This window comes from Pteropus medius, unplaced genomic scaffold, assembly GCF_902729225.1.
Source record: "Pteropus medius unplaced genomic scaffold, Ma_sr-lr_union100, whole genome shotgun sequence".
NCBI classification, from domain to species: domain Eukaryota; kingdom Metazoa; phylum Chordata; class Mammalia; order Chiroptera; family Pteropodidae; genus Pteropus; species Pteropus medius.
This window is the reverse complement of record NW_024353907.1, coordinates 1,779,551-1,802,208: the sequence shown is the minus strand read 5'-3', so window position 1 is coordinate 1,802,208 and position 22,658 is coordinate 1,779,551. Positions and strand designations below refer to the sequence as shown.

Genomic DNA, 22,658 nt, shown 5'->3' with positions numbered 1-22,658 from the left:
AGACAGGTTGTGGAGCTATTGTACTGCCATATTTGTGGATCTTTTTGAATCCTCGTCCAGGTGGAAGACTTCATTTTAAAATTGCCACTTTTTTCCCTTGCAAAAATTTTGCATTAAATTCGTAATTAAAAGATATTTGGGGCTGAAAATTTTAAATGTTAATTTAAATTACTTGTGATCAAATGGTCATGTTACCATTAGAATAAGTTTTGTGATACATCCGATTTTGAATAGAACTACGTTCTGATGAACCCACCAGATTAAGTTCTTTGCAAAATGAACTACTCTTTATCCTTCACGGCTGAATTAGTTGACTTGACTGATTTCTTTCATGCCAGCAACAAACATTTATCGAAGATATCTACATGACAGAAATTCTCCCAGGTGTTGGAGATGAAGCAGGAAACAAAACAAGTAAGATCCCTGCCCTTGCAGAGCTTATAATATAGTGAGGAGAATCACACAATAAATAACCAATAAATCAACCAAATAAATACCTACCTACATATATACGTACGTACATACATACATACATACATACATACATACATACATACATACATACAAAGTACTGCCAGTGGTAAGTAATCCATGAAAAATAAAATAGATGGGGAGATGGATCAGAGTCAAGGAACACCTCTTTCTTACAGATGAGGCATAAGTTCAACTCTGAGGTTCTGAACGTGTAAATATCGGGGAAGAATATGACAAGAGATGAGAACAGTAGGTATAAAGCTCCTATGATAAGAACAACTTTGATATGTTCAAGGAACAGAAAGAAAATCAATATGGCTAGAGTGGATTGAGCAAAGCATAGTATGACAAGATATGTAGGCAAGAATGAGGTTATATGTGGCCTTGCAAGTTAAGTAATGGGGTGGGATCACCTCTTTGCAACATAAGTCTTTGGTAGATTTGAAACAGGAAAGTGTCATGAATTTGATTTTTTAAAAGGTATTCTGTACTGTGCAGATTGAAAATTTAGAGAAGCAAGAGTGGAAGTAGTTCAAATGATCTAGTAATCCCTCTACCGAGTATTTACCCAAAAGACTTGAAAATTCATATCTGAAAAGATATTTGCACACTGACGTGCACAGCAGCATTATTCATGGTGTCCAGGACATGGAAGCAATCGAAGTGTCCTACGATAGATGATTGGATAAAGAAGCTGTGATACATATATACAATGGAATATTACTCAGCCATAAGAAGAGATAAAATACTTCTGTTTGTGACAACACTGATAGACCTTGAGATAATCATGCTAAGCAAAATAAGCCAGACAGAAAAAGTTGAAAATCACATGATATCACTTATATGTGGGATATAAACCTAAAAGCAACAAAGGAACAAGACAAACAAACATAAACTCATGAACATGGACAATAGACTAGTGGTTACCAGAAAGGAGGGAGAGGGGAAGTAGATGGGGAAAAGGGGACAAATATGTGGTGACAGAAGAAATCTAACTGTGGGAGGTGAACACACAATGAAAATATATATATGCCTTACTGTTAAAATGCAACTGAAACTTATCGGAGGTGTTAACAATGTCACCATAAAAAAAAAAAAAGTGGAAGTAGTTGCAAGGCTATTGCAAAAGTCCAAAGGAGAAATATCATCTTAGACCATGGTGGTAGTAGTAAGGGTGCTAAAAAATGGTGTGTGCACGTAGAGTTGACTTACTGGTATATTGTTTGGAGGGCGAAGTGGTCAGGGAAAAGAGAATCAAGGATGATTCCTGGATTTTGATCTGAACAACTGGGTGAATTGTACCATTACTGTGATGAACACGACTGGGGAAGAACTGGTTTAGGGGAGGAATTCAAGAGCTCTGTTTGGGATATGTTAAGTTTGAGATGATTATTAAATAGCCGAAGGCACAATTAACTAGGTAATTTATATATCGAACTTGGAGCTTCAGGGGTATGGGGTTTGGTGAGATAACCTTGGAATGATTTAAAAAAGAGGTGCAAGAACTGAGTCTGGGGCTCTCTAACATTTAGAGGTTGGGAAGAGAAGTACCCAGCAAAGGAATCTGAGAAGGAGCAATGAGAGAGGAAAAAAACTGAAGGAGGTGTGTGGCCCAGAAATGAAGTGAAGACAGTGGGTCAGTAAGGAGGATAAGACCGAAAGCTGCTAAGAGAACAAGTAATTTAAAGACAAAGACTTGACCATTGCATTTGGCAATATGAAAATCACTGGCATCCTTGACAAGAGCAGTCTAGGTAGAATGGTAGGGATGAAAGCCTGACTGAAGTGAGGTGGGGAAATAGAGGCAATGTTTGTAGATAACTCTTTGAAGAGATGCTGTGAAGGGGGATTTAGAGGCAATATTTGTAGATAACTCTTTGAAGAGATGCAGAGGGAAGGGATTGTAACTAAAAGGAGATGTTGAGCCACAGTTAGATTTTTTGAAGATGGGAGGTAGCAGAGCAGTTTTGTGCACTGATAACAATGATCCAGGAGAGAGAGAGAGAGAGAGAGAGAGAAAGTAATGATGCAATTGAGAAAGTATGCAATTAGAGGATCAAAGCCCTGGAGGGAATTGGATTAAAAGAGAGTGGAGAGGGTTGGCTTTGTTAAAGAAGTCACTTAATTTAAATCATAGGAGTTAAAGCAACACATACAGACACAGGTGAAGGTATTTTTGCGGATTTATTGTGGAAAGATGAACTTTTCTCAATAAAATATGAAGCAGAGTCATTAGCTGATGAGGACTAGGGATTGGTGTCATGTAGGAAGTTTGAGAAGGAAAGGTAGGAAATAGCTATTTGGACAGTGGGAAATTGCACACTAAGATTAAAAAATGTTATTCATTTAATTGCATCAAGGTATCTATCAAACACAATAATCTTAACTTTAGAAAGGGGATGTTGAAATATTCTTTCTGATAATGATTAATCAAAAAATACTGCTTGGATTTCTTCAAGTCCATAAAAATGCTATCACCAGAGAAAAAAATGCTTTACCTTCCTTTGCTATGGTCTATGGGCATTTGTCCATTCCGTGATACAATTTATCCATTCGTTTTGTTATAGATTAAAAAGAAGGTAGTTTAAGGCCCAATTATTTTTTTTCTGATGCACAGCTTGAAGAAATATTAAAACCTAGGAGATTATAGAATATAGTATTATATGGTCTATAGATAAACCACCTAAACTGAATCAAAGGATGATGAAAGCTGCTGTGAAAATCTTTAAGTTATTAATAAGTATTTGCAGGGAGATGGAAGTGAAGGAGAAATAAAGGCCTGATTAATTCCCAAGATCAGCCTATCACCAGATAGCAACAGTAGGCCCTATATATGCAAGTAATTTTGTACACATAACCTTTGCATCAACTCTGCTTATGAAATATCATCCCTCTTTCACAAACTGAAATTAGGAGGAGTTCAGGAATTACTTGCCCAGGATTCCACAGTGCTTAAGAGACAGAGTGGGGTCAGAATCTAATTCTTCCAATTTCAAAGCCAAATACTTCCTAAGGTATTGGATTCATTCATTCATAGAACAGATATTTGTTGTGTATTTACCATGCAACAGGCAATGTGTTCAGTACCTTATATATTTGCCTCAATTTATTTTCACAACTATTCAATGAGGTGAGGGGTAAATATTTTCACTCTTTTACAGGTCAGGAAATTGAGATTTAACCAAGGGCATAAATTTAATCACTTGACTAATGGCAGTTTCAGAATGAGAGATTTTTAATTTTTAAAGAAAATTTCCTTCTTAAAGTAATACAAAGCCAATTTAACATAAAGAATTAAGACAGTTGGTTTGGCAAGGGTTGGGGTCCACCACTCAGCATGAAATCTAGGAATTTTGTCTAAAAGTATTTGAATTTGTTTTTGAGTTGAGGTAACTGAGCAACTGTCCTAAAGTAAATGGGGAGACTGCATCCCAGCTACAGACACTCCTGAAATAATTTGCCTAGACAGCAATAGATATTTTGTTTTTCTGGAAATCTTTGCACTAGTGTTAACTTTTGTGTGGCAAATCTTCTTCTGATACTAACTTTGACAACTGAATCCAGGGCCTCTCATTGAGCTTTAAAATGATCTTTTGTTTTTAAAGTTTAATTTTCCCTAAAAAGAATCGAACCTAATAAACAAGTAATTTCATCCGAGTTCCATTTGAGACCTTGTCTTTTCAAACATTGCCAGCTTGTTTGGGCTTTCTGTTAAGGCTTTTATCAAACCACAAGCTAGGTTTAGCTAGACATGGAGAGGTTTCAAACCATCTCCAGTCTGTTGGTATGAAATAACAGGAAAATCTGTCCAAAAATAATTTGAGTGAAAAATTTGAAATTATGGAGTGCCCGAAAGATTCTAGTAGATTTAGATGTAAAGTCTGCCTCAGCTTCCCTTCTCTTGGCCCACGATGGTCTCCTTATACTTATTGTAGGTGATCTAATAAGGAAAACCCTACTTGGGGCTTCTAACACACCCTGGGAGTTGGTTAGATCAAGTTGTCTAGAGCTTAGGTGCACTTAAGGTACATTTTGAGGGATAAGGTGGAATTAGGTGGAATTTTCCAGGCAGAACAAGGGCTTGGAAACGGTAAATAGTGTGGAAATAGTATGGAAAGAACCACAGGGGGAGAGGTTTTGATATTGCTGATGTATAGTGTACAGGATGGGAAGCGGAAGGATAAGAAGCTAGAGAAGTTTGCAGGGGCCAGGTCATGCAAGGCATGAAGGAAGGGTAAGATGGGACAGGGGACTAGGAAGACTCAATGATGAAACCCAGGTTTTAGACTTGAGCTCCTGGTTAATGAGTGGGCCCAAGTTGTAAGCCAGAAAAAATCTGGGAAAATGAATTGAATTTTCTCATTGATTGGTTTCAGGTTTGTCAATTTTCCCTACATTTAAATATGTTCAAAACTTGGGATTTTCTTAGAAGAGCCCTGCTTTGGAACAGGACAAGCCTTCATTTTTGAAGCCATGCAAGGTGCGGACAAATCAATGAGGCCCCAGAAAAATGGTACCCTCTGCTGAAGCCACATCCTTATTAAATAAGATTAGGCCCAGATTAGGCTTAGAGCAGGAGTACTAAATTGATTGTCCACAGGCCAAGTCTCTCATAATTTGGGGATGACTCTCCAGTGTTTAAAATTTGATTTAAGTGCTGTTGTTCAAGGCACACAGTCTTCAGCTCGTCACAGTACTTGGCCCCGGATATTGTTTTACACATGCTCACTTCATACTTTACATGCTTTGCCCTGCTCTCCGGTGCTTTTGGATTTTCAATCCCTGTCTTGGAATGAAAAGTGAAGGCAAGATCTTGCCAGAACCTCAATATCCATAACTGATAGATTAGTCCAGGCAACATAACTTCTAGTGGCTTGCACTTGGGAGGTATGAGGCAGAAGTAGGTTACCAGAACAACTAGAAATGGAAAGAAAATTATCTGTAGCCAGATTGGCAGGTGCTTTTTCTTTCTCAGGAAGGCAGAAGTCAGAGAAAGACATACCATACTTTTAAGAAAGTGCTCTTGGGCTATTAGCCTTGCCCCAAATTCATATTTTATGTTTAGATGGTCACAGAATGTGTAGTCTGTATTGAGGTGCTAGAGAGTATCCACTACTTTCTATTTTAAAAGGGAAAAAAACCCCACATAGTCTAAAATTTTGTAAAATGGAACAAATAAGAGAAAATAAAGTGAGAGTAGATATAAACATGATGTAAAAGCTGCTGTAATTGAATTTTTAAAATACTAAGATTTCAGCAGGGTCTTTTTTCAGAAGTAAAATAGAATACCCTGTATTTTTTTTTTTTGAGGGCAAATTCTTGAACCTTGGATAGGATTACTGATTTTCCTTGGTGACGGAGGAGATATTTTGTCTGCTCAGATCTATACTGTGCCAGAGATGCTGACCTTAGGCGTGGGGATGATAAAGCAGGGAGGCTTAGCTCTAAGGCTAACATGTGAAAGCAGCTTCTCAGAAAATACGCCTTTGCCCTTATCCCCTCGTGGCAGCACTCTTTATCTCACACTCCTTCCAAGACATTTACCTTAATAGTGTTTGCCAGGAGAGCCACAACTCCTTTTGTTAATGGCCCTTTGTTTACCTGTTTAAAATTCTGGATACAAGTTCTCTTCTAGTTGAGTCAATTAAAAAAACATGCATAAGGATTCTCATTGTTGGTGTTATTACCTCACAAGATCCTTATTTTCTTCCTCCAACTCCAGTTATTTATCGTAGTAGCTTTGTGTTGTCTCCTTATTTTAGCACGAAGGGTGGCACCCAGTGGCAGTACAGGAGCAGTGACAGCTTGTGCATTGCTGCTACCATCTCACTCCCACCCCTGGGTAATTCTTCTAGCTATGTGTATTGGGCACAGCTTTGGAGTGCACACACACACACACACACACACACACATACTCATATGCTAGACACTGTACACACATATGTGTACTCTTGCATGGGTTCAAGTCTACACACTCTTTAGATGGGACTTATAGTCTTAACATGAGTCTTTCTACAGAAAAAACAGATTGTTCTTGGCCCATGATTATTGGGCCTAATATTTTAATGCCAGAACTGATTCCTCTACTTCTTCCAACTTCTTTTGAAAGTAGTTAAAACCTTAAAGGACAGATTTTCCTATGTACACATTTCCAAATGGGCCATTCCTGGCCAAGTTCACACTCTTGACTTGCCACTGAGATGGCAGGATGAAACCTCTCATATCTAGGTGTGTCACAGCTTTTCCATGGCACTGAGAAAAGACATGAGACTGAAGTGAGTTTTTCTCAGTAAGTTAAATAGTTTCATAAATGGCATTGACAATCATTTAATTTTTGAGTAGAGTTTAATGAGAGACTTAAACATCAGACATTCTAAAAATGCTATGGAATTTGTATGAAGCAAAGAAATTGTACAATCTTGGCAAAGGCTGGTTTCTTAATGCACATGCCAGGTTTCATTCCTCACCTAGGTTCTAGATCATTCACGCACCATCGTTGTTATTTACTGCTCTACGTTGAATGCAGAAAGGCCTCCCCTTTATTATGCTGCTTACAGGGCCGAGGCTGAAAGTCATATCCTTAAGTTTCGTCCCTATGAAATTCACCCAACTGCTCATGTAACACCTGTTTGGGCTAGTACCCCATTCCCCAGGTTCAGAAATAGTACCACTGGCAAACTTCCCTTCCTCTCTGCCCTCTCACCACTCCCCCGCGCCCCCACACACCAATGCCTCGGTACTCCTGAGAACATAAGAAATGCCAATCTAGCCTGGCCAACTAGGACTTTCATCACCAGGTTATCCCAAAGTAGGTTCAATTAACAGTGAAGTTACCTTAATATGGAAAATACAATTTCTTCTGCGTATTAGTTTGCTGGGGCTGCTGTAACAAAGAACTATAAATATGGTGGCTTAAAACAACAGAAACATATTGCCTGGAGGCCAGAACTCCAAGATCAAAGTTGATTCCTTCTGAGAATGTGAGGAAAAATCTGTACCATGCCTCTCTCTTAGCTTCCAGTGGTTTGTTGCAATCCTTGACATTCCTTGGCTTGTAGAGGCATCACCCCAATCTCTACACTCATCTTTGCTTGACATTCTCTCCGTATGTATCTTTGTCTCTAGATTTCCCTCTTTTATAGGTAGACCAGTCATACTGAATTAGGGCTCACCCTAATGACTTTATTTTAACTTGATTACCTCTATAAAGATGTATCTCCAAATGAAGTCTCATTCTGAGGTTCTGGGTATTAGGATTTAAACATATGAATTTTGAGAGGGCATAATTCAACCTATAACACCATGCTACCCAAATATACTCATCTGGTTGTCCTTTGGCTAATTTATGGCACCTCAGAGGTAGCAGCCCACTTTCCCTCTTCCTGGGGCTCCAACTGTGGTATTGTCCCCTAAGGCTTTCCAGATCCCTGGACTCCTATATTTGGCCTGCCTTTCTCTAACAATCCTGTTGCACTCCATGTCCTGAAAGAAGAAAGAGAGAATTTTCTAGTTCTCTTCTTGATAGGACACTGTCTTTTTCCTTCTCATTTCACCATTTTCCAATTTTCTATAACTCGGCTGAACCAAGTAGATTTCCAGCCTCCCCAGAAAGCTCCCTTTCCAAATATATTATGGTCACCCTCTTCCTATCCCCATGGTGCTTCTCCAGTTAGGCTTTGTTCTCTTATAGAAGCAAGTCCTGTCTTGGACATCAACTCCTTGATAATGTGAAACCTAAGGGCAATGGTGTTGTTTAGAATGTTTGATTTGTTGGAGGAGAGAGAAGAGGAATTTTTTTCTTGAGAGAAGGGTTCTGTGACAAACCCACCACCAGTTGTAGCCACACTTACCAAATGTCCCAGTTTCTTTAAGTAGTGTATCCCCAAATATGTGAGGAGATATTTCTATCCTCAAAAAAAAAAATCATTCCTATCCCCAGTCCTCCAGTAAGTTATAAAGACTAAGAAATTATGTAAATGATATATATAGTCTCTTCTGATGAAGGTATATAATATGTTAATTAAAGGCTCTGACAAGTCCAGCAGAATAGAAACTGTCTTAATGTGTTTTTCCAGAATTTTCTTATGAAAACTTTCAAAAAATTGTGTAGTCAACACATATACTTACCAAGTAGATTCTGCAGTTAAAGTTTTTGCTCTATATGCCTTAGTCCATTGTATCCATGTATCCATGTATCCATCCTTTTCTCCATCTATCAATTCCTCTTATTTTTTGATGCATTTCAAAGTAAGTCACAGACATCAAGACCTTTTGCCCCTAATTACATCAGCACACCTACCCTATACCAGCTTTGTTTAAATCAGCATTTCATTGTCATACCTGAGTATAAAAATAACATATTTTTTTATTAACAACTATTGATGCCACCCAAATTTCATGCTCCAGAGGGCAGACTTCAGACTGGATGCTTCGGAGTTATAAAGACACTACCTATGTAATGAAATCTCAGCTTACTTAAAATCGTGTCCTGTCTCATTTAGATTAATTATAGAATGGAAGGGGCCTAATTTAATCACCCAATTTTACAGGTGGGGAAAGTGAGACCCAGAAAGGTGAGGACTCTTGCTCAAAGTTATATAACCAAGCAGTGGTCTCTTAGGCATAGAGCTTTTTCTACAGAATGGCAGTGTTCTGCCTTGTCTTTGAACCAGGCAGTGTTTCCTTTTCACTCTGGTCCTTGCTCACTGCTGACTGCCTTGGTCTTTGGCTTACAGGAGTGTTTCAGGGGCAAAATAAGGCTCCTGGGCCAGGCTATGCAGTAGCCTGAAGACAGAAGACAGAAGGAGGGCCTAGCTTTGACATCACAAAATGACTCCTTTTTATCTTCACTTCTTCTAGTTACTTCTTACGTCTCACCCTACCCAGATTTCTTTTTCTTGGTAACACCCACATTTTATTCTCTTTCTAGAATTCCTAATTCATCATTTCACTTTTGGTAAACAAATGTTTAAATGGAGAAGTATTCAAAGTATTCTACAGCAGGCCTCTGACCTTCAGGCTATTCATAACATCCAGCTCTTTCAGAGACTAGGATCTAGGAAGTAGGTGAGCTAAAGGGAGCATGGTATATCTTCAATTTTATGTTCTACCTTAAAGATGTTTGTGATCTTAAAAATCACGTTGGTAATCCATAGGAGGCCTACTATCATGGCAAAGAGATATTTCATCCTCAAGTCACCATCAAGGAAACTATCATGGCACCATATTATTATCTTTTATACTTAGACAACAGTATTCTTAAAAGAGTGTCTTTTTATTTATTTATACAGATTCTATCAAATTCCTAAAAAGATTTGAGGCAAGAAAATTAAAAGTTTAGTTTTATGTAACAGTTTTTAAAATGAAGACTATAACACACAACTTGAGAAAAATAAAGCTGTAATTTCTGGGTTTGTATCCTTTTTTCATGGGAGACCATGTTGAGGTAAAACAAAAGCAAATTTTGCCTACCACGATTACAATACACAAAAGGCATCCCACTCCTTTTAAACAACAAAGGGTAAAGACAAAAGCTTGGATATGAAGCAAGACTTATGATTGGTGACATTTTTGGAAAATGCAATCATTTGCATATAAAGGTAGGATAAAGAAAAAAAACTGTGGTTTTAGACATATTCTGAAAGGCCTTGGATGGCAATCTCATTCTAGCATTTTAAAGCAGCCACATCTGGAGAAAGGTTTCTATGACAACTCATGAAAGCTTGATGTTTTTTATCCCTTTCAAGAGCATAAATAGTCTCACACACAGCCTGGGGCTTTGTTCAGTAAAGGTCTCCTTTATTTTAGAAGTTACTGCCTTTTATTTTTGTGCTGTATATTTTGACTATCTTAGAGAATACAGAGCAAAGGGCTTCCAAGAAGGCATTGGGTTTATCTTTTTCATATTTGGAGGCAAGATATGAATAACATAATTCTAGACTTTGCTCCTCAATGATCAAAATGATGGTACACATTCATATGTTTGGGGTATGTCCTGCGTTGTTTTGGTTTTCCAAAAAGTTGTAATTCGTGCATTCTCAGGAAAGAGGAGTCAGTCTGTGCTTAAGAAGGAAAACGATTGGCCAAAGCACCTCTTAATAAGTAGTTCAGTGGAGCTGTTCTAGAGGGCATAGCATTGCTCCAAATGCTTTCAGGTCTTCCTGTAATGATATGTCCTCAGGGTTTTGAAGCATCGACAGGCTCTACGTGGTTTTATCAATATATTTTTTCCAAGAAAGTTAAGAAATATTATAATTTTTAGACTCATCATGCTTTGAGAATTTTTTTTAACAACCTAGGTCTGTGTATGTTATAGGATGTAATGTGAGTTATGAAAAAAACATACGACACACAACAACAGGGGTTTTGCCCTAACTCTCCCATCGTTAGCTGTATAATGCTGAGAAAGCCCTTGAATCTCTTTGAGCTTCCATTTCCTAATATGAAAAATAGGAATAACAATGCCAACCTCACAGGGATATTGTTAAGGACTGAATGTGTGTGAATATTGGAAACTACAGTGCTGTACAAATGTAAGATAGTTATGATTATTGGTTGGTTGTCTTTCTTTGCAGCTCTTTCTCTTGAAAAAAGTCAAGAGTATCCTTTATCAGAGTAAATCAGTATCATTATGTGTAAATATTTTAGTTAAATATATTATGTGTATATGGACACCATTATGGCCATTTATTTTTTGTTGACTAAGTGATTAAATATCATCTTCGTTGAAGGGTATTAAATGAATCCATTCAACAAACAAGTAAGTGCCAACTGTGTATTAGCATTGAGGAGACACAATGCTAATTTAATTCTTATTATTCAAAAAATAAGGTTTCTGAGTTTCCAGGCCATAGCATAAGCTATTTAGGCAGTACCCTGTGTAAGGGTGCCAGGCTGATGCAGTGAAAGTGGATACAGTCCAGCCCACACTCTGCCAGCCAAGCTATTTACACTGAGGTGGGGTACATTTCTCTGAAGGAAGGATGTCTTTTTAAAATTTACCTGCCAGCAATATTGTAATAAATGTATGGACTAGAGAGGTACTAGATTTATTGGGGCAAGTTATATAGCTCTCTAATCACTATACTGTACACCCAAAACTAAAATAATATTGTATCTGAACTCTAATTGAAAAATTAAAAATATTATACAAAAATTTACCTGCCGAGAGTGTGTACCTTCTTGAAATTTACACAGAGGCGTGGAATGTGCTAGCAGCGGCCCTGATGCTTGTATGCTCTGCAATTTTTAATAGAAGGCTTTCAGTATTTCACTGTTTGGTATGAGGAAGGCTGCTGGGCATGCTTGTTATCTGGAGTGGACTACCTGGATTCAAATACTGGTTCTGCCATTTGTTAGCTGTGTGAATTTGGGCACATGACACGGCCTCTCTGTGCTTCACTTTCAACATCTAACCACTTCATAGAGTAGTTAGGAGGATAAATGAATTCTTATATGAAAAACACTTAGACTAGAAGCTGAAACACAGACTGTTCAAAATGTTAGCTCTCTTTACTGATATCTTAACTCTGTGTTGAAACTTCAACAATTAACATCTGAATTCTACCTACAAATACCACTTTCCTTTAATGAATTTAATTGCACATTGAGGATATTTTTCTTTTTACTCCAGGCTTTCTTTTTTTGCATGTATTTGTGTTAAATAACTAAAAAGCATTGTCTTTAAAGACATCGAAGAATTCCAGTTATTTAATTAGAAAGTCACTTGACTGTTTCTAGAATTTCCTCATAAAACTATTTGTCAGAAGTGACCAGAAGGCAATGAGGGCTATTTGTGTATTTTTGGCTTTTTTTCCTTCTTAGAGGAATGACTATATTGTATACCAGGGTCATGAGGTTAGAGATGCTTTGAGGTGCAGTGAATTTCATTGTCAATTTTAGTTAACATGATTCTTTAAAAAAAAAAAATGGGACAAAATCTTTATGTAATATCAAAGTACAGATGTTTCACAATATTTTCAAGACAATTAACTTCACATTTTAAAATGTTTAAAATATTTTGTTAAAAATCTAGTTTTGATATGAAGGACATGAGACAGAATGCTAAATCAATGAATGAGGCAGATGGTGATTTTGATTTTTCCCTTCTCTCCAAATCCTAACTTCTACACTGCTCTTAAGACAAATAGGCCCCTGGATTACCTGTGCTGTATACTTTCCAGTCTTCTACAGCATCTAACTCTTGGGCCATTTTCCATGGCACAAAACTGGAAACATAGAAGGCTAATAATGCTACACACCACCGATTTCCAATATTTAAAATAATTTGGGTGTCTAATCCCAACTGAGTTATCCAAATAATTGAGATAGCCATCACTTTAATGAAATCTTTTCCAAGTAAACTACTTAGGAAGAGAGAAGCAATATTTTTATAATTTCATGGCATTAGGCATTAGTCTACCATTATTGCTGTGTGCATGCTGTGGTTATTCACCCAAAGAAGACTCCCTAAGCCAAAATCCTATGGATCCTGCACTATTTAGAAGCAACAAATAAGAGAATCTCATTATAAGCTTGTCAGGGGTGCGTAGGAGCTTCTAATGAAAGTGGCAAATTATAATTCATTGGTGAAATATAAATTGATCCTGCATGTTAAACTCAAGTTTAACTAGGTTTATAAGTACAAAGTGATTATAAGCTTTGTCCTAAACTGGTTGCAAAAGTTAAATATCCATTTAAGGTAAGAACTGATATTTAAAGATTCTTACATTCAGATAGGGAGCAGAATATTTTAAGGCACTTTGTATCAATCAGTGTATCTTTTAATTTTTCCTTTTTGGTACCAGGGTGGTAGCTGAGAGTTCAGGTTTGGGGCTGAACTCTCACCCTACTGTTTACTAATTGTGTAATTTATAGCAAGTCAGTGAATGTCTCTAATCCTCCATTTTTTCTTTTTAAAATGAGGGTAATCGTAACTCTCAGCATTGTGGTGAAGATCAGAAGTGCTTTGAGTGGAAAGCACTTCATACAGAACAAAGCAAGTGCTCAATGCTTTCTGATAGTGGCTGTTATTGTAGATATTTTCTTTTTAAAAAGATCTGTTATTGCATTGTGTCAGGAAATGATTGCTTAAGTGTTTAAACAGTGACAATTACATTGTCTAGTGTTTTAGGGCAAACATATTTCTGCTACTTTGTGATTTTTTCACAATAATATTGCATTTTAAAATTTCTGGACTTCCTAGAGAATGCACCATCTCTTATATTTCTGTTCTATTGCAAAATGTGTTAAAAGTTCCAAACAACAGACATAGAAATGAACTCTTGGGGCAGCTCTGTATAGTTAATTATTTGCTCATTCGTTCTTCAGCCAAACCATTAGTTCTTTCACCAGTCATCACTGAGGAATATTGAGAGCTATTTCTTAATTATGTTAATCATCTCCTGACCAGACTCCAGTTCTTCAGGTTCTTAGGTACCCTAAAATCTCCTCCTCTTAAATTGCAGTGCCTTTCTTAAGCCAATATTTGGGCCAATTCTTTTTCAAATCAGTTTATGTCAGTTGATGTACAACAAGCATTTTGAATAGCCCCCTATGAACATTAGTGAGACGAATTGTGAGGTATTTCCAACATACTCTTGTATTGCTCTATTTAAAGATATTTTTGTAATATTCTATTTATGGTTTTTTAAGGCACATGAGTTTATAGAACTCTATTCAATGGTTTGATAAGACTCTGGTTTGTTTTAGTAACTGTTTATGTTTAGTATCAGATACTACTGGGTAACTATACTTACTAAAAGACAGTATATTTTGTAGAATATAAAATGGTAATGTACATGAGTGATGTTGTATTTTGTTCTGAACCCTTTTGTTTAAGCTTCAGCATGCACAGCAGGTCTGAATTCCCTGATAACAGCTGTTACCATGGCTGCATCTTATTTCATATTTCATTTGTTTAACTGATGCTTGATAAGAGAAACAGCATTGAATTGTCTGCAATTTTGAATCTAAATAGAAATATTTTCTCTTTTTTTTTTCCTTACAAAGGTAAAATTAGGAAACTGGAGTTAAAAATCCAAGCCCCGTATTCTTAAATTAGGGTTGACTGTGGACTTTGAGACTCTTACCCTACCGCCAACTGAAAAGCTCTGGCCCTGCCCTCAAGGACAGAGATCAGAAGATGGATTAACTCAAATAATGAAATGTCAACTCAACTTTTTTAAAAAATTGGGTTTCTTCTTTTAGATTAGTCTGTAGGCGGTGAATGAAGCCTTGGATTTTTATTATGGCTTTTACAGTAGGCTCATATCTTATGTTCCATAGAGTCTTATCAAACCACAGAAACAAATGTGTTTTAAAAACTCGTTGATCCAAATAAAGTGAAAAATATCTTTTGAAATGTAATTTCTCCCTGAAGTAAAAATTGAGACATATGATCTACAAAGAGGATAGCTCTGAGGCTCTGTGGAAAGCAGTACTCGTAGTGGTTACAAATACTGACACTGGAGCGAAATGACCTGACTTTACCTGCTGGCTCCTTATGTGACCTTGGACACCTCTCTGTGCTTGTTTCCTCATCCATAAAATGAAAATATCAATAGTACCTTTTCTCATTGGATTGCTGTGAGAATTCAGCTTCTCAAATGTGGTGAGCGCTATATGAGTATTTTTATAAGAATCCCTTTTTCACATTAATGCGGCTTAAAAGTCCCAGAACTATTATTTTTTAGGGACAAGATAGAAGCTGTTTTATTTTTCTCTAAGGCACAGTGTTTTGGCATTTCCTTAATTTTGTTTGGTGTCATAAAAGCAAATGAGTAAAGTAATTGGAACTGAGCAAATTCAGTTCATTATTCAGAGCATCGGAGTTCTGTCGTCTGAGAAAACTTTTACTAAATTGTAATACAGAGTGCTTTTAAAGATGCAGGATTTTAATACCTTGGAGATCAAAATCTATATTCAGGATGGTCTTGTACCAAACACTGCATATATAAACTCTATACCAAGCTTTGTACATTGTTCAAACTCAGTGGGTAAAGTTTATTGTATGTAAATTTATCTCAATAAAACTGCTTTTTAATTTTATTATTATTATTATTATTATTATTATTATTATTATTTAATCTTTGAAAAGGCAGACTTTCCTATGCAATGTTTTTGTCCTTGAAAAACTGCTTTTTTTTAAAAGCTAAATTTATGGTGGTGAGAATGTAGTAGGCATTCATTAAATATTTTTGACTACATTAATAATTAAGTGGATGAATGAATGGTCAATTCGTTCTTCAGAGATGGTCAAATTTATGTCCTTGCTTTTGAAACTTTACATTAACCTCTAAAAATCCAATTTAATTGTAAAAACTTTACATTAACCTCTAAATGTCCAATTTAACTGTAAACTCTCTCACATGCTTTGAAGGCCCACTCTCCCAGCAACTTACTGGTTTTTCAGATATACCTTGTAAATGAAGTCAGGGGTCGCACTTGGTCCTATGTCTGTTGGGGCTTATATAGTTCTCTTAAGTATGGTCTTATGTTTTTATCTGTGTTGTCTGATGTATAACCATGCAATTTAGTCCTTAAAGATAAACATTTTGATATAGTGACCAAAGCTGTTTTTAAGATTTGAGACATTTACCCAAAATAAACCCTTTTTGTTCTTTCTACAAATAGCAGCTGGTTTCCCAGACTTGGAATTTGGTCCTCTGTTGAGAAACCCTAGCCACCTATAAGTTAAATGTAACAGTAGATCATATAGGTGAGCCAACATGGACTTTTCCCATTGGCTGTTAGCATGAGGAGCTTATCTGAGTTTCTATAAGGTGTTTGATTCTGATTTCTTATTGTATTTTCTTCCAGGTATGGCAGCAGCCAAACTTCTGCATGATAATGGCCTGAATGTGGTTGTTTTGGAAGCCCGGGACCGTGTAGGAGGCAGGACCTATACCATTAGGGTAAGACATTAAGGATGGGGCAGAGAAATATAAGGCTGAGTTTTTTCTTTTTCTTGCTGAAAGCCTTGAATTTCACTGGACTCTTTGTAAGAGAGTGAAAATTACTCTGAAACATTTCCCACAGCTTCTATCCCAACTTGTTTCCTTTTCAACTTTTTCTTCTGTCCCTTTTCTCTTTTCACTTCATGACACTTGGTACTTGCCCAGTAAATTATTGCACCAATAAATAGGTATCTGAAATACATCAGTGAATAAAACAAAATACCCTTGTGAAACTCATGTTCTCTTTGGGGTGGAGGGAGCAAGACAATGAATAAACAAACAAACAAACAAACAAGAAACAGAAAAGGAGGGCCTTCTCTGGTGTTCCTAACTAATAGATACCCAATTATGTTTACACACATTCAGATATAGGGAGCTTTTCTACTCACTTCTTGTTCAAAGGTCGGTCCTTAGTCATTGGATGTGAAGCTGATTCAAAACCATATAGAAAACTTGCTATTAAACATAAGAGCAATTTCAAAGGTTTGAATTATGACCAGTTATTCCCTGACATTATCTTTCAAACATCTGGATTAGTAAACCACATAAGAAGTGATTATTTCCTTTCTTGTTTTCTATTTAGCATTAGGTGCCTAAAAATTAGCCTCAAGTACTAAGTAAAGAGAAATTCACCAACAATTCATAGCTTATAAACTCAAGGCACTAAAACACAAGCCATGTTGTGGTACATTGTGAATGATGGGGTTCAGAAGTCTCTTGCCTATACAAAGTTCAATCAATTTTGCTTTAAATTAACTGTTATGTTGCATGAATGGAGTTAAGAATAGAATCCAATTTTTCATGAATATACCTCAAGACGTGTCTACAACCTGTTAAATGCCAATCGGCTTATTTTGGAACTCTTTTTAATCTTAGGAATGACATCGTCACACCTAATTATTTTTATTATTTTTCCATGGGAAAACAGAACCAAATGGTTAAATATGTGGACCTTGGAGGATCCTATGTTGGGCCAACCCAGAATCGTATCTTAAGGTTAGCCAAGGACCTGGGATTGGAGACCTACAAAGTGAATGAAATAGAGTGTCTGATCCACCACGTAAAGGTAAGCCTGGGCCAGCCTTTGAAGGATTTGAAGGCTACTCTGTGGGTATTTCCACATATGAATTCCAGATTGTTCTTTCAGAGAAACTTTTGCATCTGTGAATGATGCATATGCTTATGTATTTTATAAGGGTATTTCAGCCACTCTGAGAATTTTTTCACTGTTTATCAAAGTAGAATTAGGTGAGAATTCTAAACCTGTTCAGGAAAGTAATTGATGAAGTAGTATTACCTATTTGGTAAAAAGTTTAACAAAACTAATAGAGAAAAAACATTTGTGATTAATTTACTGAGTACTTTGAGCTCTTTCATGTGATACAAAAAACCTTATGTACAGTTTTACAAATACTTCCCTAGACTTCACATTATAAAAAGTATTTGCAGCATGTCCAATGTAATATTTTGAAATTTTATCAAAATGTCAAAATTTTATCAAAATATATCAGCTAAAGTGACTTTTCTTTGGATATTTACATAAAAGTGGCTCAAGTCCCAAATTCCATTTTTTTTGTGTGTGTGGGGGGAAGCTCCATTGATCTCCCCAAGATTTCTGTGAGTTTACTAGGTTTCACATTCCCATGATTAGTTGTGGTTATGGTTCCTGATCTATAACACCTATGCTCATTCACATCTTCACACTCTTTTCTTTCTTTTATTCTGTGCCAACCTAGGTTCAAACTCACCTCTTTGTTGTTATTTTCCTCAAACCATCCAGTCAAGCAGACTCGACTGGAGTTCTGAGCAGTGGGGATTGGAGGAGTTAATTGTAGAAACACAAACAGCTTAGAATTGAATAGTGAACATTCTAATTCTAATAAGCCCTTAGACCTGTACACCCCTGGGTATTTCTCACTGGCTACATTTCTCTGTGGATTCCAGTCTCCCACCATGTTGCCAGTCTTCAGATTTCTTTCACATCTGCCTGATCCTTGTTTTGCCAGAAGCATCGTCTTTGTCAGAAAAGTCACTGATGTTCTCTGACAAGCAGAGTCACTTCCCCTCCAACCCCCCCACCCCCACCCAGTCTCACAGGAGAACTGGCAGAGGTTTTGAGTTTCAGTCTTTACTCTCTCCCTCACTTGCCTCTGTAGGTGGAAGTGAGCAGTATAAAGACATATTCCTCATCGATAGAAATCATCCCCTTAGAAGACAGAAGAAGCTAGCAACAGTTTGATTCACATAACAATTTTGACACAATTATATTATTTGTGAGTGATAATATAAAAAAGGACAAATAACAGATCATACATTATGAATCATTTAATAAAATAGTAAATACACATCTATCTAATTTGGCATAATTCAGGTAAAAGATTTTCTTAATTCATACATAAATATTTTGATTGAACTTTAGATTTTGCTTTATAAGCCTTTTCATTTTGCTTCTATGTGTCTAGGAGATAAAAAGACATTATTTAGAAATGAAAATGTTGCATGGTGATTGTGCAATTTGTTGAACATTAATCAGAAGAGCTTAGTAAACATCCTTCATTGATTCCTTGCTTTTAAATGTAAGTCACATTGACTGATTTCTCCATTTTTCCTTGTCCTAACATGTAAGACTTACAAGGACTTACTTTTCAGAAAACTGAGATCCCTTTTAGGTTTCTTCAGACAAAGGCAATGACCAGATGGTATTCATTTTTCTGTCTTTGTGTATGCAGGGTTTCTTGGCAGTTAGGAGCTATGTTCAGGGTGTTTGTTTTTCTGGTAATCTCATGGCTGACATTAAGTTCTTTGTTTAAAAAAGATTGCTCACAATCATCGATTATGAAAATGATGTTACACAATAATTTTTCATAGCGATGGCCAAACTGCGCTGCTTTCTTAGACTGTTTCAAATAATGTATGTGCATCTATGAAAATATAAATAATTAAGCAGTATCTTTGACTTGATGCAGAGTAAATACATATGCCAACAGTGCTCTTTGTAAAACTTAAAATAAATGTTATTGCTTTTTAATTACTACAAAAGTAAAGCATATTTATTGTAAAAATACAATTAGAAAATGTGAGTAAGGAAAAACTAAAAAATCCCCTCCATAATCCTATCTAGGGAAAATCACTCTAAAATATTTTCTTAGTTCATAGATTTTTCATATTCCTGTATTGCTATTTTCTGACCTCTGCTGGAGGAAATGAGGAATATCAATGCACTTAAAAATATATACATATGCATATGCCAACATGTTTCATATACTAATTTACTCTAATGAATTCTCACTAATGAGACAATTGAAATGCTAATGAGGATATGAAACAAAGATTTTTTTCAATCTTGACAGAAGTGCTAATTTAACCTCTTCGTGGCCATATCCAGTGAAGAGCTACTTGATAAGTAATGTCAAAGACCTTATAGCTAAGAAATTCTCCCCAAACTAAAACCTTTTTCTCTGCTATTGCATCCTCCATGTCTTTTCACACATGTCATTGTTCTTATTTTTAGTCAGTAAAAAACGTCTCAGATGACTGCATCCATCTATGGAATTATTGACCAGAACTATGACATTTTATCTCCTACTATGTGCCAAAGAATGTAGTTTGGAAATTTATCTCCTTTTTCATGTAGGCAGTACTTTTGACATTTAGACATTATTCTCTATTACATATTTTAATAACTACTGTTCCCAAGTACAAACTATCGTTTATGCAAATATATAGTATATTTGTGACTTATTTCTTCAGCAGACCTGCATGTATTTCTTAACCCAAAGCCTGAGAGTATCAAGTGTGCTACTTTCCATATCATCCGATCCTGCTATTAGAATCAGCTTGTTCAAGAAATCTACATTTTAGATTTTGTTATATGATTATTGATGGAAGACAGGGTTATGCAGAGCGTTAATAACATTAGGTTAAGGAACTTGGATTTGCTGGTTGGGATTAAAACTGATGAAATGAGCTACCCACAAAAGGGGTAGGGTACAGCAGCTCACGATAGGCTAGCTATCCAAATACAGGGCGTCTTTCTCAAGAAATGACTCCCCGTATCTCTAGTTCCGTGGTAGTTGTAGGAGAAATGGTCTGCTGATAGATGAGTGTGTTCATGCCAGCTCCATAACAGGAAACCCCTGGTGTACTGGGATGTGCAGGCCTCTTTACTGTCTGTCTCCCATCTGTTGGAAATGTTTATATCTACTGAGTGCATTCATTTTTAGTGGTACTGTCTTAAGTTGCTAAAATGTGGTTTTCCAAAACCTTGTTGGTAAGTAAAGATGTGATACTAAGCTATATTGGAATTTAATTATCAGTGAGAAAAGTTATCACTTCAGCTCAAATCTGTATAATTTAGGTGTTTTCCTCACTTCTAAAATATTGATACAGCCGTTAGTGCTTAACAATTATTGTTAAGCATCTGCTAAAGTTTTTAATCTGTTTTACAGTCATGCTAATTTCTACTAGTATAGTTTAGAAGGCAGCTGTTTAGATGCCTTAAAAGTGACTTGTAAGAATTGTTCCCTTTCGAAGACTATCTCATAATCAAAAGAAAAAGACAAAAAATAAAAACTTCTTAAGAAACCTTGTTATATGTTGACTTATGCCTCTGCCTCTTTTATCTATTATATGCATGTGTGTTTGCATGCATACATGTGTGTGGTTGTTTTGTTGTTGTTTCTTTTTTTGTTCTTTTGAGTTTTTACTTGAAGAAGTTGGAGAAAATCTGAAGTTTGGTACACTTTAGATTTTAAGCAAATAAAGTTTCTCTGTCTCAGAAAATTTTATCAGTCTGAAATTTGAAACTAAATTGTAGTCAAAGTATGCATGAAACTGATTTAGGCCTGAAGGCCTAATCTGTTAAGAGTTCAGTAAATGTAAAAATGTAGCATGACTTACTATTAAGAGTTCAACTTCATGCTGATAATAATTTCCAAACTTCAGCTATCTGGAGAAACTGCAAAAAAACATGCTCTGGTATTAGTCTGCCTCCTAGTGGGCAGAATCCAAGCTCATTGTCAAAGTTCCTTTTTTTGTTGTATGCGGTCAGCCTCAATGCTTCAAGAGGCATCTGAATGAAGAGACATCTCATATATATTGCCTACTTGTTGCTACTACAATTGCTCTTGCTCAAACAACCTCACAAAAGAGGCAGCATTTGGCACAGCCCCTCAGTTTGTTGAGAACTCTGAAGTGCAGTTGTAAATACAGTACACAAAAAAGCACATAAAAGGCAGAGGGTGGTGGAAACTAAATTTCTATTTACAAGACCAGTGAATTTCTTGGAAGAGATCACAGGTGCTAAACTGTCTCTCAGAACTGGGGAACAGCAACAAAATTGGAGCCAAAATATTGAGAAATAAAATATTCAAATCATCACTATATTTGGCAAACGGAAACTGCCCTGTCATGCAGGACCTCAGCATCTCCCTGATAGTAGACTAGAATATCCAATCTTCTTTGGGCTCTTAATACCCCCTTCTCCATGCCTCTACCTTCAACCCTGTTAATCCAAGGAAGCCTGGATCAAAGTCCAGGGTATACTTGCTTCTCTCATGATGACAAAAGTCTCCAGGAACAGGTTAGACAAACACTTGTATTTCACTCAGGAACAGCTGCCCATTTCACATGAACTTCACCCATGCCACACAGAGCTCCTTGGCTCCGAGAGTCTGCCCTAGCCAAGATGAGCTTTATGAACCTTCTCTTCACCCATTTAATTTCTTATTTGTTGGAAATACAGCTTATCATCATGGGAGATTTTTGTTTCCAAAAAAAAAATGCAGAGAACAGTAATTTCCTCTTTAGCAAGTGAAACCCATTTGTATAGTGATCATTCTGAAGCTTATGTTAAATTATTCTGGAAATAAAAAGTATTAATTTGTGTTCTTTAGAAAATACAGGTGGATTTTTGGCATGTAATAATTTGCTGAAAATTATGCCTTCAATGGTTGGATTTGGAGCAATATTTTGGAATATGAGATGAATCTATTCTAGGCCACCAAGGTTTCCATTTGGAACTTAAAAGATGATAAAATCAGTAAATATCCTCTATGTACAAGCACAAACACATCTGGATAAATTTAACAGTTTATAGAGTTGTGGGTAACAGAGTTAATTTTAAATTATGCTGGAGGTGGAGGGTAGAGAGTATATAGATTTCAGTTATAATGGTGAAATTTGCTAAAAGAAGCAAGCCTGTAGCTTAAATCTTGTACAACATTTTAC

At 36.4% G+C, this 22,658-nt stretch overlaps 1 protein-coding gene across 2 annotated transcripts in view; it reads left to right on the top strand.

Moving 5' to 3' along the window:
• The window catches only part of MAOB (monoamine oxidase B), a 113,924-nt gene that overhangs the window by 20,664 nt on the left and 70,602 nt on the right, over nucleotides 1-22,658 (top strand). For both annotated transcript variants that reach the window (XM_039851577.1, XM_039851578.1), the window contains exons 2-3: nucleotides 16,294-16,388; nucleotides 17,359-17,496. In XM_039851577.1, coding sequence (XP_039707511.1) covers nucleotides 16,294-16,388; nucleotides 17,359-17,496 — 233 coding nt within the window. The remainder of the gene's footprint in view (nucleotides 1-16,293; nucleotides 16,389-17,358; nucleotides 17,497-22,658) is intronic.